Raw genomic sequence first — 21,646 nt, forward strand, 5'->3', positions numbered from 1 at the left:
GAAGTTTCTGGTAAGTAGACCTATAAAGAGAATCCTATGGGCATTAAATATCAAAGTGACCTGGACTATGCAGCCACATGACCTTGAGCTCCCAGACTCATCAACAGGACATTACCTCATAGAACCACTATGAGAACTGAGGCCAGCGGCACAGAGCCTGGCTCAGATGAAGTGCTGCAGACACCGCCTCTACCACTGTGAAGACCACCTGAAGATGCCCCTATGCTGACAGTAAGAATTCAGTGCCAACTCAAGTACTCATCACCCGCAGGGAGAGATGTGCTCTGAAGATGGTTCAGGCCTCAAGGGTACTCGGTAAGCCCTCCATCCTCCACACCACTGGCTCAAATGCCTCCCTTTCCCACATCTTGTATATAGGGGGGCGTCCTGATAACTTTGGGGTTATGCAGGCTTTCCTACTGGGGTTCCTCATTGAACCACAGAACACAGCAGACTACCTGCTTAGTATTCAAGGGACACTAGTCTCGTTAGGGAGACCACTTCATGGGCAGTGTAGATGCCTGACCACTGCACTGTACACCTGAAGCTGAAGCTGAATAATAATGTCAACTATAATTTAATATACATAGTCATAGAATGTGGAGTACAGCATACGGAATAGTCAGTGGAATTGTAACAGTTATATACGATGTCAAGAGGGTAGTAGATTGGGGGAGGAGGGTAATCACTTTGTGAGGGGTATAAATGTCTATTACCTTGTTTTGTATACCTGTAATAAAAAATAAAAAAACTCAAAAACAAAACAAATCTGAGTAACTATTTCCCCAATTCTCCTGAGGATGGGAGATTTGACTCATTACGTATTATGGATGGTGGAAGGCACTAGGGGTTACTTCTCTCAATTCCTAATGTGTTTAGTCCTACACAGCTACTGAACAGATGTACTATACAAATATATTTATTCACAATGAAAAATATTCATGTTAATAGCAAAAAGCAGATAAAAACTTGTGTATCATTTCTTCAAAATTAAGTAACAGGTGTAGTTTATACACATAGGAAAATGTTTAACATTAAAACATTGGAAGTGGTTTTCTCTGGGTGGTGGAGCTGCAGGGGAAAGTGCACAAAAAAATCCACCTTTATTTTTTCCAAAGAGTAAACTGTTATCAGGACCATTTACAGAACACTGGTCCTTTGCTTAACGACTTGCGTGCCACAATCCAGCTATCCCCATTTGTCCTGCTGACCCGCTCTTCTGCAGGACACTGGCCAGGCTTTCATCACCAACACTCCTCATTGCTCCTAGTCATAGCACGGCGGTCTCCCCCACACTGTTTCTTTTTCAAAGCCTGCATGGAGATTCTCACCACTAAGTTTTTCTTCAAGATGAACTTAAAACTGACAGGTGTTTTGCAGGGATTTTAAAAGAACTGAACAAAAACGTAAATTAACAAGAACTGAGTGTTTCCATCCAAAGTACACGGTAGGCTTTAAGCAGGACCTCATCCAGGCCCAGTATACAGAGGGTGCCAAAAAAATGTATACACATTTTAAGAAAGGAAAACTGTATTAAAATTGTAATACTCAATATATACAGATAACAAAAGATGAATACAAGTCACGTTTGACTTCTGCAATTACAAGAGGTGCTCAAAGTGGTTACCATGAGCATCCAGACACTTCTGATTACATCAAACTACTGCTTGAACAACGTTGACCAGTGTCCATTTGTATACGTTTTTTTTTTTTTTTTTTTTAGCACCTCTGGTATTTGCCACTGGTGACCCCAGAATGCTTTATTACTTTGTCATTATGAGACCTATTTTTCATTATTGTTTTAATAGAAAAGCTACTAATGTGATATATGCAAATATTCATTATACAATTAGCTACCTATGCATCCTTATTTCTAATTATTTGAGTTGATTCCCTTGGGTTTTCTAAGCCTGATCATTGTCACTGATAATCACTTCTTCCTTTGTATTTGATTACCTATTTTTCTCTAAACTTTCTATAAAAGTGTCCAATATTATTGCATTGTTGCTTTGGTTGCCTCTTCTTCTGACTATAATGGGAACTTATCTCCCCACTGAAAACGAGGCTGTTAGTCTAACTTGCTCTCCATTATAGGGAAATATTTTGGTTCCTAGCTGATTAAAGTTTGTAATTTTTAAAAATCAGCAGTGATTTGAGACTTATTGGCTGCTTTTTTTGGCATTGGGGAAGAGAATGTGGTTCTCCTCTGATCGTCTGATGTGGCAGATCATGTTGACAGCTGCCTAACCCCACCTACCCAAAACCCTGGAAAAGCCCTGATCACCTGAGTCCAAGTGCCAGTATTTTTACTTAGTTCAACGTCCACTTCACTTGTTAAAGGTGAGTTTCCTTGTGTGTTGTGTAGCTGACAGGCTCAGTGAGGACTCTGGAGCCTGTCTGCCTGGGGTTCGACTCCTGTTCCGGTCAGCCACTAGCTATGTGTCCCCATCAAGTTAATTTCTGTGCCTCAGGTTCCTCATCCAGAAAATGGGGTACTGGTACCTACATCTCATAGGGTTGCTGTGAGGACTATAGGCACTAACAGATAGGAGCTCAGAACAATGCTGGATACAATGAGCTTTAATTAGTGGTCAGGTTTAGCACTGGGGTGTGCTAACTGAATAGCTTTTATTTTAATGTGTCCCGTGATCAACAATCTAGAAACGCTTCATAGTTCTTTCCACAAATACTAACCGCAAGTTCACTGCATTGGGTACCGTGCTAATGGTGAGCCTTACCATGGAGCTTATGATGGCTAGTGTTTTTTAAGTGCAAATATGTATGGTTTTTTTTTCAGGGACATACAGACAAACCTATAATCAAAATGCAATGACGAAGGAGTACAGGGTATACTGGGAACCGTGAGGGGGCCACTGCCAAGAGGCCTGAGCACGGGTTGGGGATACTGTAGCACCATAACAGTCACTGCCCTTGACAAAAATGTCAGGGTCCCATCGGGACCTCAGGAACACTCTAAGTACTGCACCCAGAGGGACATCGTGCAGACAACAGGATACACCAGTGATGGTGCACTAAGGAGCAAATAGCCGGGTGGGAATAGCAGGAAGGTGCCATGACCTCTGAGTCCAGAAAAAGGGACAGCACCCAGCAATGACAACTACTTCGGTGGCTACCCAGCAAGAACTTGGACCACAGGAGAGATGACCATGGTCGTAAAACTCCTACCAAAGCAGAGCGCAAACAAAGGCCTGGTTTCCCCTCCTCGTCTCTCTGCCTAATCTCCTGCCAATGCTCCCACTAGCCATTGGCTGGGAGCCTGGGAAGGTGCCTCCAAAGACAGGAAAGTCAAATGGCACAGCCGGGAAGGGCAAATCTAACGATCTACTCAGAAAGGCTAAACGGGAGCTCCAAGAGTGACAGAGACAGTGGGGCAGGCTGCAGGACAGAGTGCGTCCCCGGGCACCCTCTGCAGCTCAGGACCACCACAGCACACGTCTGGCAGGGGACAGCAGGACAGGCTCCAAGGCACAGTGAGGACAGGCCTACACAGAGTGGGCCTAATTTTGCGAGCTGAGCTCCCAGGGCTGGGGACCTAAAACCACATACACACAAAGCCCTGCCACTGTCTTCCTTGTTTTGCTCTAACAAAAACGTTAAATGTATAGAAAAACAGGTGATAAGCAAAACATATATTTAATTAAACCTATCATTGGGATTTTCATCAGCCCTGGGCTGAGTGTTTCACAAGAATCCCTGCATGTGACTCTCACAACCACCTAGAAGGACAGGTCCCCATACTGTCCCTCTTTCAGAGAAGTATGCTGCAGCCAGAAGCTGGATACTTGCCCCCTTAAGGCCACTGCAACCAGAGAAGCAGACCTCAGCCTCCATTCCTGACTCCAGAACTGGTGCTCTGAATCCCCAGACACTGCCACCTGACACTGTCACGAGTCATCTCATTAGACCAGCATGAACAGCATAGCTCTCTTTCATGTGGCAAAGCCAAACATACTTTTTGTTAAACAGAGGCCCCCTCCTCACAAGGGTTAGAAACCTGCCATAGAGGGTTTTCATCTGGGCTGCCAGGTTCAGACTTCCATGCTGTCACTTCACAGCAAGGTAGGAGAACCAGAAGGGAATACAGGTGTCTACCAAGGAGACAGAAAGGGAGCCTGGATGTGCACTCAAGCAGAAAATAGCATAAGAAACCACAAGAAAGGCATAAAGTTAACAGAAACAAAAATTAAGTGACAGTTTACAGCACAGGACAGGCCTGTCTGACCAGGACCAAGAGAATCCTTGTCACCTGCTCACAGTCCAGATAAAGGACACTTCAACACACAGCCCATTCACAGAGTAAGGGTCACAATTCTTCCTAACAGGAGGAAGGAAGGTCGCTGCCACCAAACCCTGCTTCAGATCTCCAGCTATGCTAGCCCTCAAAACCACAGCTTGAGTCCAGGGATAGAAACAAACCTTGGGCCTGAGGCCAGAGAAGAAGATGGTCTTGCCCATGAGTGTACCATGGTAGACACTGTGCTTAACCTAACCCGAAGGCCTCTAACCCTGGGCAGGTGAAGGTCAGCAGAGAACTAGCACGGACAGCTAGAGCAAACTCATCCCTCATCTAAAGCAAAGACCGGACAAGAGGTCCCTTACGTCAGACAGTCTGCAGTCCACCTTCCTTCCCCATCACTGGCCACATCTGCACCGCCCCCTGACACACACACTGCCCTGGTACAGTATGGGGCCCACACGGTGCAAAAAGTTCCCTGAGTGATTACAACACATTTTCCTCCACACCACCAAGGCAGTGTTTCTCCAGCTGCAGTCAAGACTCCCCATCTACACCCACCTGGGGGCTTCATGATACTCAAGTTCATGAACTACCACTTTCACGTCCAATGTCTGTATGAAGGTTACTAGAATTCCCTTCCAGGAAAAAAGTAAACAGCCACTTGTTGTAACTACCTAGTTAACTGACCGCCACACCTGGGCATTCCTACTGAATGCGGCCCTTCTGCTCTCATCATGGCAGCAATGGGAAGAAATAGGATCAACCTTGTGAGTTAGATGCCCAAAGATTTTTGTTTTAATGTGAATACACACACAGACACACACACACACACACACACACACACACACACACGCACGTGCGTGTAATAAAAACTAGATCGCTAACTTAATTTCAGGGCTCAATTCAATCCAATTATTCATTCCAACATTCCAGCTGTGTGGAATGACCAATGGCACAAACCACAGCAGTCTCACTTCACCCTCTGCTTGCATGCCCTCCAGTGTTGGACAAGCTGGCTGTGCTAAAGTCAAGGAGCTACAGAAGGGCCCCTGCCCCATGCTGCCAGGCCCTTGCCTGTCCCTACTACTCTCATCCCCCTCACCCCTGCCCCCTTCTGGGAAGGGAAACTGATTTCTAGGCCCAGTTTATAGGCACAACATCTGGGAAGCCCTCCTAAGTGCACCAAGTACAACCCAAGAAACCTCCACTGGTGTGCTCCATCCAGGAGGTACAGCTACTCTAGTTCTATTTAAATGAGGGGACTAATATTCATTTTAAAATCACATAACTACTGTATTTTCAAGTGCAAAAAAATGATGAAAATGATTTAAAAATCCATGAACTTAACAGTCAGAAAAAAAAACCACTACCCATGCATCAGTATGTTCTACAATTTGTTTCTATACGCATACACAAATGTGTCTATAAACACACCCAGCTTTTCTTACATAGACTCAGTAAAAAATACACGAAGTGTGCAGCTTTATTGGTGGACATTTGAACTGTATTTACTGTTTCCCTGAAAAGAAGACCTAGCCGGACCATCAACTCTAATGTGTCTTTTGGATAAAAATTAATATAAGACCGGGTCTCATATTAATTTAAACACGGTAATAATGCACAATCCTGCACAGAGCAGCAGCTGGTGCATGTATGGTACCTTTACTTGGATATTTCCTTGAGGTAAATTCCAAAAATGTTATTCCAACAATATGCATATTTTTTGGTTCTTGAAACATTATCAAGTGACCCTCCAGAAATGTCACTGCATTCCCAGTGAGGCAGTCACCAACAAAGAGAATGCTCTACCTGCACACCTGTGTGGGCTCTGAGTTTCCTCATCTGTGAGGGTCAAGAGCACTCTGACCATAAAGGAGACACTTCGTTTGTCAGCCCCGTTGCACAGCGCTGGCTTATATCCTGTATCTATTTTTCCAACAGGAGTGACCATCTTTCTTATTATTGCTGTTTCTGCTCATTTAGAAACCTTTCCATGTTAAGTGATCTTCAGGCCCATGCTTCTGCTTCCCTATGGACATTCATACCCTCCGAGCAGTGAGCAAGCTGGGGAGAGTGACCTCGGTGCAATACCATGGCTCCGTTGCAGAAGGGCCCAAGAATAAGTCTTACCTTAGAAGATTATTGTGAAGATTCAATATGAGCTAACATATATAAAACAGACAAGAGAACAAAGTGTTGGCTATTACACCTCTCCATGCTTTAAAGAAACCTAAACATCTCATCTTCATTCTTTATCCTGTAAGGAACTTTCGGATTTTTATCTCCCAAAGGCCATCACTCATTTCACACCTTTATACACACAGAGGGGTGTGGTCTTAGGTCTGTGTCTCAGTGTGCATCACTGGTGTCTGGGCCTGCCTCTCAACCACGGTTCGACTCCTGCAAGGGATGGGGGGCTGCGCCCCCCGCAACTAACAACACCAACTGGACCTGGAGCTGAACTGCGCCCTCCACAACTACGATTGAAAGGACAACTTGACTTGGAAAAAATCCTGGAAGTACACACTGTTCCCCAATAAAGTCCTGTTCCCCTTCCCCAATAAAATCTTTAAAAAGTATATATATATATATTATGACTTTCTTCTCTCATACCCCCACAGCTGTCAGCAAATCTTGTTGGCTCAACCTTAAAGACAGGCCCAGAATTTACCTCTCCACACTGCTCAGCCACCAGTCTGACCTCAGCTACTCTCATTCTTGCTGGAGGGCCACAAGAAACCCGTCCTTTGCCCCCCTTTTTTTTCACAATGATCCCTTTAAAAATATGTCACTTTTCTAGTTATGCCTCTAACGTTTTCCGATCTGACTCTGAGTGAAAGCCAGTTGTGACAATGACCTTGAGGATATAAACAGCCTGGCGTCCCACCAGCTCTGTTTCCCAAAAACTCTCCCCTGGGCTGTGACTCTGGCAACAAAGACCTTTCCACTGACAGCACCCTCCAACTTCAGGTGCTCACCAGGAGTCCTTTGCCCAGATCTGTCCTTGTAGCTCCCTTCCTCACCTCCTCTATGTGTTATGTTCTCCATGAGGCCTCGGTGTACCTTTTTAGAAATGGAAAAAATCACAGACCCCTTTCCTTGTTTTGTTCACATTTACCATTTGATTTGCTGTTTTTCTTCATCAAATGTTCCAACCCCACCCCCCAGTCAGAAAGCAAGCAGTGGTGCCTATATTGTTTCCAGCATACAGCAGGGATGTGTTATCAGAAGGAACGAGATGCTCTGTCTTCTCTCAGTCAAGTTCTGTGTCTCCTCCATTCTGGTCCTGATCACTTGTGAAATTTCCTCCTGGATATTTTGTAATTTTTGTTGCTATTGTGAATGAGGTATTTTCTCCATTGTATTTCCTAAGTAGCTACTGCTACCACACAGAACACTTCTGATGGTTATACATTTATTTTGTAAGTGGCCACTTAAATATCTTTTTTAAGTTCTAACCATTTTTTAGTTGATTTTTTTGGGTTTTCCAACAATCAAATTATATCTAAGTATTGTTGGTCTCCTCCCTATAATTCTATCTTATGTCTCTTTCTTGCTTTATTTCAATGGCAAAAACCTCCAGAACAATGTTAAAGGGTAATAATGGTAACAAAAGGAATTCTTGCGTGCATGAAGAATACCCTTGATAACTCACCATTAAGTATGATGTTGGCTCTTGGTTTAGGTTACAGAATCTTTATTACATTCTTATATCCATCAGTAATAAATATAAATTTTTAAAATAAATACAGAATCTGTTGGGAAAATAACGAAAGTTCTTAACCAACCTATTGTGATAAACCAAGTAACAGACTGACAAACATTAAATCATCCTCAAGCTACGGGACTAAAGCACATTTGGTCAGATTATTACTCGTAGATTAAATTTATTGCCAGATCCTATATGTGTTTTGACAACATTTCCATCAGTTTTCATAATTGTCAATCTGCAGATCTCCTTTTTGGGGGTATCCCTATCAGGCTTTGGTATCCAGATAATGGGAGTTTCTTATTTTCCACAAAAGCTCTAGAACAGCGGCTTACTACACATGTTGCATGGACAAGTAGAATCTGTATAATCAACGGGCAAGCATGAGACTGAAATACTAACTTCATCCAGAGCTGCTGATCAGTTTTTAATGATTTATTTTCCTGGAAAATTGTGCATTTTGTTGTTTGCAAGCACTCCAATTTATTAACATATAGTTTACATGATATTTATTTATTTTTCCATTGAATCTGTGAAATTCACTTATGTTTTCTCTTTTTTCTTGGTAAAATTGCTTAGATAGAGGTAGAAAAGGACAGGCTAGGGGCTAAATCCACTTAAGGATGTTTTGTTTGGCCCACAGAGAATGTTATTTTAAAATCTGCATAGGTTTGTCATATTTAAACATTCAAAATCCAGATTTCTGAGTCTTCTTAGGTTTGTTCTTTTTCCATCTTGAAATAATAGCTTATTCCACTTAGCTTCCTTTGTCTGATTTAATAGGAAGGTATGCACAGTATAAACACATCTGGCTTCAGCCACATCCCCTACCTTTCATCCATAAAAGTAGCTTAGATTCAGAGTGCTTGTAAGCACTTTACCTGTATTATTTCACTGTACCCAAGAATCCGATGTAGGTGCTTTTATTACCATTTTCACAAGGAGAAAACGTAAGCACAGAGAAGGTGCTTGCTCAAGAGTTCAAATTTATAACCACATGACTATTCATTTTTTCTGTATTTGTCATTCGCTTTTATTTCTTCTTTTACCCAAGAGTTTGGCAGGTTTTCTTTTGTTTTCCAAGTAATTTTTACTTTCTATCTTACATTATGGTCAAAAACATATACCGTCAGGCTGGGTTTTTTTGCCTAACGACTTTGTAATGCTTTTCCTGATGGCCTTATTTGTTCAATTTAATTTCTATAAATATGCCATGGTCATAGAGTACGATCTATTGAAACAACTTTATTTAATCCCACTGTAAACATCGTTCACATCTTGTTCTGCTCAATCTACAAATACTGAGTTAAATTAACCACTTTCAATATTGCTAGGTTTTTTATCTACTTCTAGATTTCCATCAGTTTTTACTTTCTATTGTTTGCTTTGTGACTCTTCATATAAATATTCATATAAACGGTCACAAGTTTTATAGTTCTTCTGTTGGGAATATGCAAACAGCAACCAAAAACAGGGAAAAATCTTCTCTGCCCCAACTGTTCTTTAAATTACATGTGCCTTGGGGCTCAGTTGGTTAGAGCGTGAGCTCTGGGCAACACGGTTGCCAGTTCGATTCCCACATGGGCCAGCGGGCTGTGCCCTCCACAACTAGAATGAAGACAACGAGCTGCCACTGAGCTCCTGGGCGGCCAGATGGCTCAGTTGGTTGGAGTGCGTGCTCTCAACCACAAGGTTGTTGGTTCGACTCCCACAAGGGATGGTGGGCTGCGCCCCCTGAAACTAAGATTGAACAACGGCAACTGGACTTGGAGCTGAGCAATGCCCTCCTCAACTAAGACTGAAAGGACAACAACTTGACTTGGAGCTGATGGGTCTTGGGAAAAACACACTTCCCCAATAAAGTCCTGTTCCCCTTCCCCAATAAAATCTTAAAAAAAAAAAAAAAAAAAAAAATTACATGCATCTAATACTAGTAGTAGTAATCCCTGCTTTGTGACTTTTCCTTGTTTTACTTTTTTTTTAATCTTAATTTTAACCTTCCTAAATACTTAGTTCAAGCATGTGCCTCTTCTAGACAACACGTACTTGAAATTTCGCTCTTGAACTCAACAAAAGAAAAAGTCAGGGAATCACATTCATTTACACTTTTACTGTCATGCAGACATGTATGTTCTGCTGTTTACTGTCTCTTCTAGTAAGGACTATTATTTTCTGTCCTTTCCCTGCCCTCAGAGATCAGAAAAATACACATCCATTTACAGTTCTGAAATTGGTTACAATACATACATATTTTTAAAGCTTATTTTGCTACGGCTTCAAGAATAAGTTTCTCTTTACTTTTTACATTGGGAAAATATTACTGGTTTATTGGGGTGGGGGGCACAATTTTACTTTCTATATTCAACAGGTAACTCAATGGGAAGGTTCTTGGATTTTAGAACCCCATATCATATTTTTCAACTCATTCAGATTGTACATTTTCTAAGAATTGGCAAGTGCACTTTGCATTTAACACGTTTCGTACGGCGGGGTTTAAATCCCTCATGAAGATTCTCGTGATCCGTACGCAACGTGTTAACTACACTGACAATATGAAGTCCAGACTATGTTTAAATTATTTAATTTCACTAACAGTCCTGTTACCCTGCAATGTCACTGTTCTTGGACTTATTATACCATAATCCCTTAATCACAATCCCTAAACCCAGAAAGCTCCATTACCCACATTTTCTCCAAATTTGGTGCCAAAAATAATTTTAGTAGTAACACCTGACCTGGACTCATATGAAGCTATTTATAGTTTCAGTTGATCCCATTTAAGTGAATATATTTCACTGAAGTGCCAATGCAGTAACTAGTAACTAGGCATGTTAAGAAATATAGAACATATGTACCTTATTACCATTCTAAAATGTGAAATATGCTGAATTCAAAACACAGCTGGCAGGGGTTAATATATCTATTGATATACAATGTAATAAAACATAAATACATATCCTAGCATCGTCTGCCAAGAGAGCCTGGACACAATGGGTAGCAGTGACCAACAAGCACGCGCAGCACTCAGACCTCAGTTTCTTCAACAACAGGAACACGGCTTCCTGGAGAAGTGTCAGGTTCCAGAACTAAGCCAGGGATAATACAAGAGCTTGTTGGTGCCCCAACAGTAAGTAAGTAAATAAGGAGGTGTCCCCCAAAAACACGAGGATGGGGGCATGACGAAAGGGCACAAGAATCCAACCCAACAGCTCTCAGTGGTCAAAGATGGAACAATTTGACCAGCAAAATAAATACTGATTAATACTGATTATAATATGGAGTATAATAACCTGAAGTATAAAATAAGTATCTTTGTGTCCATACTGATATAACTGAAGGAATAAATAATTCGGAGAAAGGACAGCTCTTCCTCACAGAAGAATTCTAATCAATAAATGTAAAAGAAATGAGAGAAACAGAAAATCACCTTTAAAACACCACAGTAATAATACCACAGGCAAATTCACCCTTGAGTGCTGAATTAGTGAGAGGTTGAAGGAAAAACAAGGTATCTGCAGTGTGTACCGTATTTTCCCAAAAATAAGACCTAGCCGGACAATAAGCTCTAATGCGTCTTTTGGAGCAAAAATTAATATAAACCGGGTCTTACATTATAGTAAAATAAGACCGGGGAAACACGGTAGGAATGGATTAACCTTGCCCAAGGTGAGGTCTGGCCTTTACCCCAGGCTCCTAGGAAAGAATCTTAAGGTCCTTGGAATGTCCTGCCTGATAGGTGTATTTCTGTTTACCTGGGGGCCCTGGGCCACTCCAAATAACAATGTGACTTATGGCGGAGGCCTTATGGCCCTGACAGCTGGATAGCAAGACTTGGGTGAACTCCTGTGTCTGCCAATACACTGTGTGTTGTCACACAGTGGGAGAAGTTAGCACCGTCTCAACTCCAGGGAGAGGCCAACTGGAAGCTTCACACTAGGAACTCTCCTGAACCCTGCCGTATGCCTCTATTCCCTTGGCTGACTTTATTCTGTATCCTTTCACTGCAATAAACCATAACCATGAGTTCTGAGTCCTTCTAGAAAATTATTAAACTTAAGACTGGTCTTAGAGAACCTCGAACTTGCAGCTTGGTATCAAAAGTGAGGGTGATCTCACAGACCCCTGAGATTTGCACACTATCTCAAAGTACCTATCTCAAAATAAATATTAATTACAAAGGGAAAAATAGTAACTTCACAATGGAGAAACCTGGCAGATAATACCTTAACCCAGTGATCAAGGTTAGCATCACCAGTAGTATGTTCACTGTATGTGCCTCAATACAATACAACAAGTAGGGTACCTCACTCTGGCTCCAAAAGATCCATAACCTCAGTATAATCAAGAAAAAGTATCAGAGACACCCAAACAGTAACATTCCAGACTATGGGACCTACACTCTTCAAAAGCATCTCGAAAGGCAAGGAAGGGTTGAGAAACAGACAGACTAGAGGAAGCGAAGGAGTTGCAACAATCAAATGTAACATGGGATCCCAGATGGGACACTGAAACAGAAAAGACACCAGTGGGAAACTGGTCAAATCTAAATAAAGCTTGCAGTCCACGTAATAGGATGGTGGCCATGATCATTGAGTTAACTTCGGTAAATGTGCCATAATTGGGGGAAAATAAGATGAAGGGAGGCTGGGTGAAGGGTACCACAACAGAGGACACAAATAGGCGACAATACGTATGGAATCCTGCCAACAAGGGAAGCATTCTTCTGCAACTCTAAAATTCTAGCAAAATAAAATGTCAGGGGGTGGGAAGGAGGAACACTGTTAGCCCCAAAGATTTTAGAAAAGGTATTGTGGGCCTTTATTTATATTCCTCTATCTCTCTGCTGGTTACATTACTTCAAGAAGGTTTTTCAAGGATGTTACAAGTGGCAAAATGTGACCCTTCGCACTTACACGAAAATTCTTCTACTGCCTTCATATATGAAGGCTAAATACTTGGCAGGTTCCAGATTTCCATTTCCCACAAGTCTACAGAATGTTTAAATCAACACGTGTGTAAAAACATTTTGACCACTATTGGAAGATATTAAGAAACCAGCTCATTATTTTGAAGAGTGATAAACAGAAAGATTTGGACATTTATCCTGACTTTCCTATATGAACTGTACTTCAGGGTAAAGGATTGATGAGAAATTGCTCTTTATAGAAATATTCTAGCTAGTAATGAGAAAGAAATGACAGAATATCCTTTCTGCAACCCCTAAGGAAGTAATAGATCCAGTCACTGGTCATCGATGGCTGCTAACAACACAGGACAGACCACCAGACATCAGGGCCCTCTAGAAGAGCCTCCCACCTCCTGCAAAGGAGTTTTGCTAACCCCACACCCCCAAGAATCAAACTTCAAGTAGGTCAAGCCTATAAATGTATGAGGTGTGATCAAACAATACAGTGAATATTTAAATTTTAAAAATTTATTAAAGCAAGACACATTGCCATTAATCCCCTTCAAAATACACTCCCCCTTACTTCGAACACACTTATCCCATCGTTCTTGCCACTTGCTGAAGCAGTTGAAAGTCCTCTTTCGTGAGTGTCTTTAGTTGCGATGTCACGGCTGCCTGGATGTCCTAAATCATTTTGACTTTGGGGAAGAGCCATAAGTCAGAGTGCCAGATCCAATGAATAAGGTGGATGAGGACACAAAGTAATGTTTTTATTTGACAGAAATTGCTGTATACCAGAAGCGATGTGTGACACAGAGTGTTGTCATGATGGAAGATTTACGGCACACTTTAAAACATACCTTCTCTCAACTGTAGCTCACACCTGACTGACTGCACTGAACAAGTTGAAACTTGTCACACACTAAAGTTCAATGCGCCGCTTCCCATACTGAAGATCCCTGCCTTTCCGCTGAATGGCACTCAGCAGCAGCATTCACCATATTTTGTGATCACATGTGGTACATGTCACTGCTGTGTGGTAATTTCTGTCAAATAAAAAAATTGTGTCCTCATCCACCTTACTCACCAGATCTGGCACCGTGCGACTTCTGGCTCTTCTCCAAAGTCAAAATGACCATGAAAGGTAAATATTTTGAATCATTTCAGGACATCAAGGCAGCCATGACAGCGCAACTAAAGACACTCACGAAAGAGGACTTCCAGAACTACTTCAGAAAGTGGCAAGAATGATGGGATAAGTGTGTTTGAAGCAAGGGGGAGTATTCTGAGGGGGATTTATGGCAATGTGTCTTTTATTGTAATAAATTTTTTTTATTTAAACATTCACCATAGTTTTGATCATACCTCATAATTACTAACTTATAGGAAACACAAAAAACAAAGGGACCTGTTAAACTACACCACAGTGATGCAATCAGCAAAATCCACCCTGGCCAGAATATTCAACAAATATATGGGAGACAGATGGAAGGAGAAACCTGTAGATGTAAAATAGACTTATCATGTCAACCAATAGTAATATATGAGCCTTATTTGGATTGATTCAGTTATAAAAAACATTTATGGAATTTGAGACAACTAAAATTTAAACACTTGCTAGATATTGATAAAGGAAATACTGATAAATTTTTAATGAACCAATAATAGTATGATTAGTATGTGACTGTTTTTTTAGTGTCCTCATTTTTTTTAAAGATAATGCTGAAATATTTACAAAAACTATAAAAATAATGTAAAACCACCTCTACAGATGTTACTCTAAAGCAATGCAATGAGTATAACATGTATTATACACTTGAATGTCCGTAGTATTTTTTTTTCCTTCAAGTTGAGATTACCTATCCAGTTTAATAAAGGCATTTGGTTCCCTAATTAACTTTGCCTAATACGTGTATGTGCTAAATTCTATCATTCTTTCCACACTATTATCACCACCACCACACTTTCTTTTATTATCTCTGCAAGTCCTATTTGGGCACTTTGTGAACCGTGGAGGTAACACTTCCTCAGTAACAATGAACACTGACATGTACGACATTCCTTATAGGGCAATACTTGCTTTAATATCAACAGAAAATAGGGGGTTATTATTATTTTAAAGAAAAATCCGTATTATTAAGAAGAGAAAGATATAAAATTATATTGCTAATCGTACATATCCCGTGATATTTTGAAAATAAATGTTAGATAAATGAAAACGTAATTGAAATATACAAAACAGCATTAAAGAATTCGCTGTTACCTTTACAAAAAAATTTACAGTAGTTTCCTTTAAGCACTGTGGCCCCACTATTCCATTTTTAGGATGGACAGACGTATAGACGCATGTGGCCACAAACTAGCAGGACCTGTTGGGTCCACTTAGTGTTTTTTAAAAATTCAAAAAAGTTGCTGACATTTTAAAGTTAGAAGACTTCAACACAATTCTGAACTGGGCATTTGTAAGGCAACATGCCATCCAGGGGCTGGCTCTGGGGAAAGCAGCAGCCTCATCCCCAGAGTTCCCAATGCCAAGGTCAAGGACCAGTGGCCATTTAGCATCAGGTTTCCATAGCTACTTTTCTGACACATTCTGTTTTGCTCTTTACCTTGTAACAGGCACTGGAGTTTGCAACCACTAATTTTGACACTGATTTTTTAGGTAAATAAAACATCCATACTGACACTGGGGATTTTGCTAGTAACTTTTTTTTTCTTAAATTCAGATAACACTAAGGAGTTGATGAAAGGGCATTCTGAACATAAAAGTAACACAAAGAACATAGAAACACCTATGTGTTTCTTCTGTCATTAATTACGCCCAGGGTGACTCTCAGAAACCTTACTCCCCCAGCACTGCAGAACACACAGCCTCACCTGCGTTGCTCCCAGTTCCTTTCTGCTTTTTTTTCTTGGCTAGTTGAATGGCTCGGGAATCAGTTCTTGCTGAGCCCCCACTTTCCTGAGATCAAAGAAAAGTGTGTCAGTCACTTGACCCAAACAGCAAAGGTAGAGTAGCAAGGGAACTACTGAAATGTAGTAAGTCTGCTTCCTGAAAAGAGTGGAGTCCAATACTCTTTGAGAATCTCCAGCAAAGGCTCACAGAGAATCAAATGCTACATCGAATTATAGTGATAGCTAAAAGAAATCAGAATTGGAAGAGTATACATAATTTTATTATCCAGAGAAGCAAAGTTTATTCCTCCAAAGTCTAAAACATTAAAATATTTTATACAGAAACTGTTATAAAAAAAATTACATACTTCTCTGCTGTCTGAAACAAATAACCAGTCTTCCCTCAGTGATTCATGATTAATTTACTGCAGCACTTCCCAACACTGTGCAGACTATACCACATAATGCTTGTATGGCAGACCTGGGGATGTTCTATTCCATATACATACCCACTGCAGAGCCACTCTGGCAGTAAGTGCTCGTTTCCAAGTCTTACAGACCAAACAATAATTGTGTTACTGAATCCAGGAAGTTTACTGAGAGAGCCAAACAATAGTTAAACAAGACATGAACCATTGCAAATTTGTGTTTTACATGAAAAATAGTTTAATACTTATCACTACAAGAAGAAAAAAAAACAACCCTCAACAGCTCATGGCATACCTGTAACCCATTCACCACACACCATCTATGCTCAGAGAATCGAGGCAGCCCAACGTCACACAGCTAGCGAGACAATGAACAAGGGGTCAAGATCAAGGTCATGGCGGCTCCTCCTGCCTTCACCCAATTAGGCCTCTGACAATGCAGTGGTACCAAACAACTATTGTTTCCCAAGGCACCAAGGCCCTGCACTCAGGCACTGCTTCCCCACTAATCTCTGAGCCTCAGCCATCTCCCCTCGTGGCCCAAGCACCTGCATACCTGGCAACCGTTGCGGCCGCCCAAGCAGAATAAGGTTAGCACATGTAGCTATGACCCCTCAACAAACGAGACACCAGAAGAGGCTCGACAAGAGACTGAGCTTCTCTCAGACTGAAAGACATAAAAGCTGGCTCTATGGTAGATGGGTTACCATGTCCATCACAATTGATCCTAATTCAAAGGATTGAACTTTAAAAAAAAAATTGTGGTAAAATAAGATTTAGCATTTTGAATAATACCACCATCAAACTTGACCTGTGCCACAATGCAAAAAACCTATTTGATTATTCCCATCTGAGCCTGAGGAAAAAGTCAGACTCTCTCCCAACAATCTTTAAATTATTTTTAAATTAAATTATATTAAATGTATACCTGACATAAATATAATTAAAGTATATTAACTGTCAATCCTCAAAACTAGAGTGCTCATAACCCTCCAGAAATAAAGGTTCACAAACCATTTCCTTTTTCTCTTAATCTTAATTTTTTAAAAAAATTGTTTTGCCTGGTTTTCAAGTGTCCGTTAAATCATTAAAGACAGCTGATGACGCAATTCCTCTTCCTCTGGTTATCAGTAATTCTATTATGACGTGAAAAGCACAAAAGCAGAACATCTCAACATTATGAAATACTCTCAATTTTCTTCAAGAAGACACATTATCATGCAATCACAGAACTCAAAAGGACCTTAGAAATCATCTAGCCAAACCCCCTCATTTTAGAAATAAATGAGAATTTAAGGCTCAGACAGGTTAAGTGATTTGCTCAAGGTTGTAAAAACTAGTCAGTTCCAGACTCAATGATCAGAATTCAGATTTCCAGACTTGTAGTCCAGGGTTCCATTCTTTCACAAACCAGTAAGAAATGTCTGCACATAAATGATTAATCCAGAACATCCTCAAAATTGAGTATAAGAGAGGTGAGCTATCTGGTGATGACTGAATATAGCACTTCATACCAAATAGAAGTTGCCGGTCCCTGCACTGAGCCCTGTGTCTTTCTGAGGATTGTGCTTTTCTGGAGGGCTGGAGAACACAGGTCTGGGCACCCCTCTGCTTCGTTCTTGCTGCCTGATGGCGTCAGGTCCAGGAGATGAGTCTGGTTCCACTTTGATTGGAGCAGGCAGTTCTAACAGTTCTGGGATACAGGTGTTTCCCTGGGGGGTGCTTGAAGAGGTCAGTGTGGTGGTGGTGGTGTTCACTGCTAACTTGCTGCTGGAGGTCAAATCATGTGGGTCCTGACTCAAGTTCTTCACAGGCAGAGCCACGAGACAGCCTAATGCTCCTGCACTTACAGTCTGCACATCATCCATACTGAAGTTGCTTTGCTGAAGAACTGTGGCTGCTGTCCCGAGAACAACAGGGCTGTCCAAACTTGGAGGAATGTCACTGTGGGCCACCAAGACCAGTGGGTCCACTGGCCCTAAGGAACTATTATTAGCAGGGAGGTTCCCTCCAAGAGAGGAGCTTACAGAAGTCACATCAATAGTCAGGATTCCAGAAGTCAGCGCGTCATCCGAGGCCCCCGCCACACCACTACCATCGGCAGGTGCGTCAGAGAAGAGCGCCGCCAGGTCTATGTTGTTGAGCTCGCTTTGTCCTGGGCTGCCAAGTTCACTGCTGAGTGGAAGAGAACTTGGAGCTCCTAGCTGAGGGAAGATATCTGAAAAAGAAAGGAACATTCCAGTTATTTTATGCCTTTAGAAGACAAAAAGTTTTGTGTTCCAGATGTTAGCAAGTGACCCATTAAGGCAACTTCAACTAACTTCTTTCTGCTCCTGCTGCCTTGCACACTAAAGGTAGCCACATACTGAACGAAGGCAGGGTGATGACATCAGGCATTTTACATATGTTGTCTCAAATCCTCGAGCTGTCAGGAATTTCTCCAGACAGGGGAAAATGACTCGAGAGTCTAAATAACATTATTTCCAACGTCATATTAATTGGTAATAGGCCTTGAATCCATGTGATTCTGGATACAAACACTATACTCTTTCTGCTATGTAATAGCTACGCCTGAGAAGACGGTAAAATTTTCCATACAACGTAAATCTTCAGAAGTCTGACACAAGCTAAATTTTGGTTCTAGGATATTTTTGGAATCAGCTCATGTCAACTCATGTCTCATCAAACTCTATGTCCCACTGCACAACAAGCTGCCACTCTGAAACAGATTTGAGTCATCTGGGGGTGATCAGTGAGAAAAAACTGGCCCGTGGACCCAGCTCTAGGGAGCTGCAGAGAACTCAAGAGGCAAGGTCCCCCCAGGTGCTCTAGACATGGGCCTCCCTCCACCAACGACCACTGTATTCCCAACCTCTAATACTTCCCCCTCTCCCCAGGCTGATCATCTTGAGGGTGCAGTTTGTTGGATCATCTTTGCCCCTCAGCACCAGGCACAGTGCCCGGCTCTTGCGCAGGATTTAATGATTATATAGAAACGATTTTAGTAGATTCCTCTTCATTCAGTTTATTTTTTTAAACATCCTTTTTTTTTTTTTTTTTCAATTGGGGAATATTGGGGAAGAGTGTGTTTCTCCATGACCCATCAGATCCACATCGTTGTGCAGTCGCCGTTTTCAATCTTTAGTTGGGGGGGGGGGGGCAGCCCACCATCCCATGTGGGAATTGAACCAGCAACCTTGTTGTTGAGAGCTTGCGCTCTAATCAACTGAGCCATCCGGATGCCCCTCCAGAAGCTCAGCAGCAGCTTGTTGTCTTCAATCTAGCTGTGGAGGGTGCAGCTCACTGGCCCACGTGGGAATTAAACTGGTAACCCTGTTGTTCAGAGCTTGTGCTCTAATCAACTAAGCCATCCCGCCGCCCCCTCTTCATTCAGTTTTAATTATTGGTCCTAATACTCTTCAAGCATTTGATTATTTATTATCCAATTATGTAACTTAAAATCAGAACATCCTGAAGAGAATGAACATTAACATAATTTTTTAAAATTTCAATGAATATTCAAGTTAGGGTTATACCCAAGTGCACCCAATCATCCCAAATCTGAGGACTCTTCAAGCACCAAGCAAACAGGACAACAGTAGCATAATGGATTTGGGCAAAGGAGCCAAACAAGGACCTGATGTTATTCTTTCTCAAGAAATTCTTACCTGCAGCTTCTAGAATGTGCTAGTCCCCAGACAGAGGGAAAGGCTCTTAGTTGCCTGGCTCTATTCCTCCCACACCAACTGTTAGCTAATCTCAAACTCATACTTTCTAGTTGTGGACACCAGGTCAGAGTGCCTATATTTCTCATGCAAAAAATGAAACTCTTTAGACCACCACCCCAAGAAAAATAAATGAAAAAATAACCAAATTCAGAATATATCTTCTTTAGTTGTCATATTACTTTGAAGTTTAAATATAGGATCCACATATTATGGCTTCTTCATTAAGTATTTCTTAGTACTAATAAAACATTTTGAAAGAAAATGGCAGTGATTCTTTGGAATAATTAAAAATGAAAAACTGCCTCTTTTTTAAAACTTTCTAAAAATTCCCTTGACAATCTTGAGGACTCAGCTCCCTATAAAAATAAATAATAATTATCTCAGTGCAAACAGAAACCAATTTGATCACAAATTTCCTATTTAGCACTTTATTAATTCCACAGATATTTACTGGAGATGGGCTAAATGCAAAGAGCAGGTATTCAAAAATCATTAAATAAACATTAATAATAGAGCATCTAACATAAAGTTATAGTCAGGACCTTGCTCCAGCCTTCCTTCCCTATGTGATCTCAGGCAAATCCTTCTCCTTTCCACCTCAGTTCTTTGTCTGTGACAAAGTGGTGAGGACCTCCCCCACACCCCCAGTCCAGGACCACTATGAGGGGAAACTCAAACAGCCAATCCAAGGCCTGGCATAGCCCCTGGCAAAGTTGGTCCACAATAAATGACGTTCCCAAGTACCTATTTCTCAAGAGGTGAGCACAGGGTCAACCTGGTCATCTACACCTAACATACGGCATGGAAGAATGACACAGAAGTCAATGTCACATCATAAATGCAGAGCCTGGGAAACACGGGCACTATAGGAGCACCTGAGAGGCTCTCACATCCAGAGAATAAATGGTGCTGTTGTTGACTTCTGAATGAGCCAGGCGAGGCAAGGGGAAGGAGCAGAGAGGCCAGGCGCATGGTATCACAGAGCAGCAGCTCAGAGCTGGGCAGGAGCAGGTTAATTTTAGAGATAGAGGCAGGCACCCAAACGATCACTGAGAGCCTCTCAACACCAGCGTAAGGTGCTTCACTGGCCTCTGTGAGCCAAGGTAACAGCCTCTCATGAGTCCTCAAGACACATAGTGCTTGGAAGGGCAGCTTCTTTAAATACAAAGCTGGATGGCAATCACTGTTAGAGCCAAAGAAGGGAAGAAGTGACCACACTAAACAGGATCAGAAGAAGCCAAAGGAAGGACATAAATATTCATTGAACTTATCAAGCTCTGCTGCAGGCATTTTAACAATACATTTCATTCGAGAACCACTTAAATTATCTTCCACGTTTAAAAAATGGGGAAACCGAGGCTAGCAGACCAGTACCCAGCCCAGGATCACACAGCTGGAAAGTGGCTGAGCCCCAAGGCTGGTGCTGCCTGTCACACAGGTGGCAATGAGCAGGGCCTGGTTAGCAACACACTCAGGTAACTCGACAGCTAACTAGGGTTTCACTGCCCGGGACCTGCCAGGGAAATTCTTCTGCCAGGTGCAGCAACCCCATCACGCCCCAAAGAGCAGGGTGGTGTGAGTACTCTAGGGGACAGGCAGCCATATGCCTTCTCAGAGCCCTCAACATCCTTCCTGTAGGACTATGCATGTGGCCTCGAGAGGCAGGCTTCTAAGTCCCATGCCACCATGTGGCCAGATGAGCAGACCCTCATGTGCCCAGAC

At 41.8% G+C, this 21,646-nt stretch overlaps 1 protein-coding gene across 6 annotated transcripts in view; it reads right to left on the bottom strand.

The window, feature by feature from the left end:
- ZXDC (ZXD family zinc finger C) overlaps positions 1-21,646 on the bottom strand; it is a 49,101-nt gene that overhangs the window by 17,311 nt on the left and 10,144 nt on the right. For all 6 annotated transcript variants that reach the window (XR_012498825.1, XR_012498826.1, XM_074340456.1 and 3 more), the window contains exons 6-7: positions 17,711-18,414; positions 15,751-15,835 (exon numbers count right to left, since the gene is read on the bottom strand). Coding sequence is in view for 4 of the 6 variants with exons in the window: in XM_074340456.1 (XP_074196557.1) it covers positions 15,751-15,835; positions 17,711-18,414 (789 nt within the window). In the remaining 2 variants the exon portion in view is untranslated. The remainder of the gene's footprint in view (positions 1-15,750; positions 15,836-17,710; positions 18,415-21,646) is intronic.

Source organism: Rhinolophus sinicus, linkage group LG09 (genome assembly GCF_036562045.2).
Source record: "Rhinolophus sinicus isolate RSC01 linkage group LG09, ASM3656204v1, whole genome shotgun sequence".
NCBI lineage: Eukaryota > Metazoa > Chordata > Mammalia > Chiroptera > Rhinolophidae > Rhinolophus > Rhinolophus sinicus.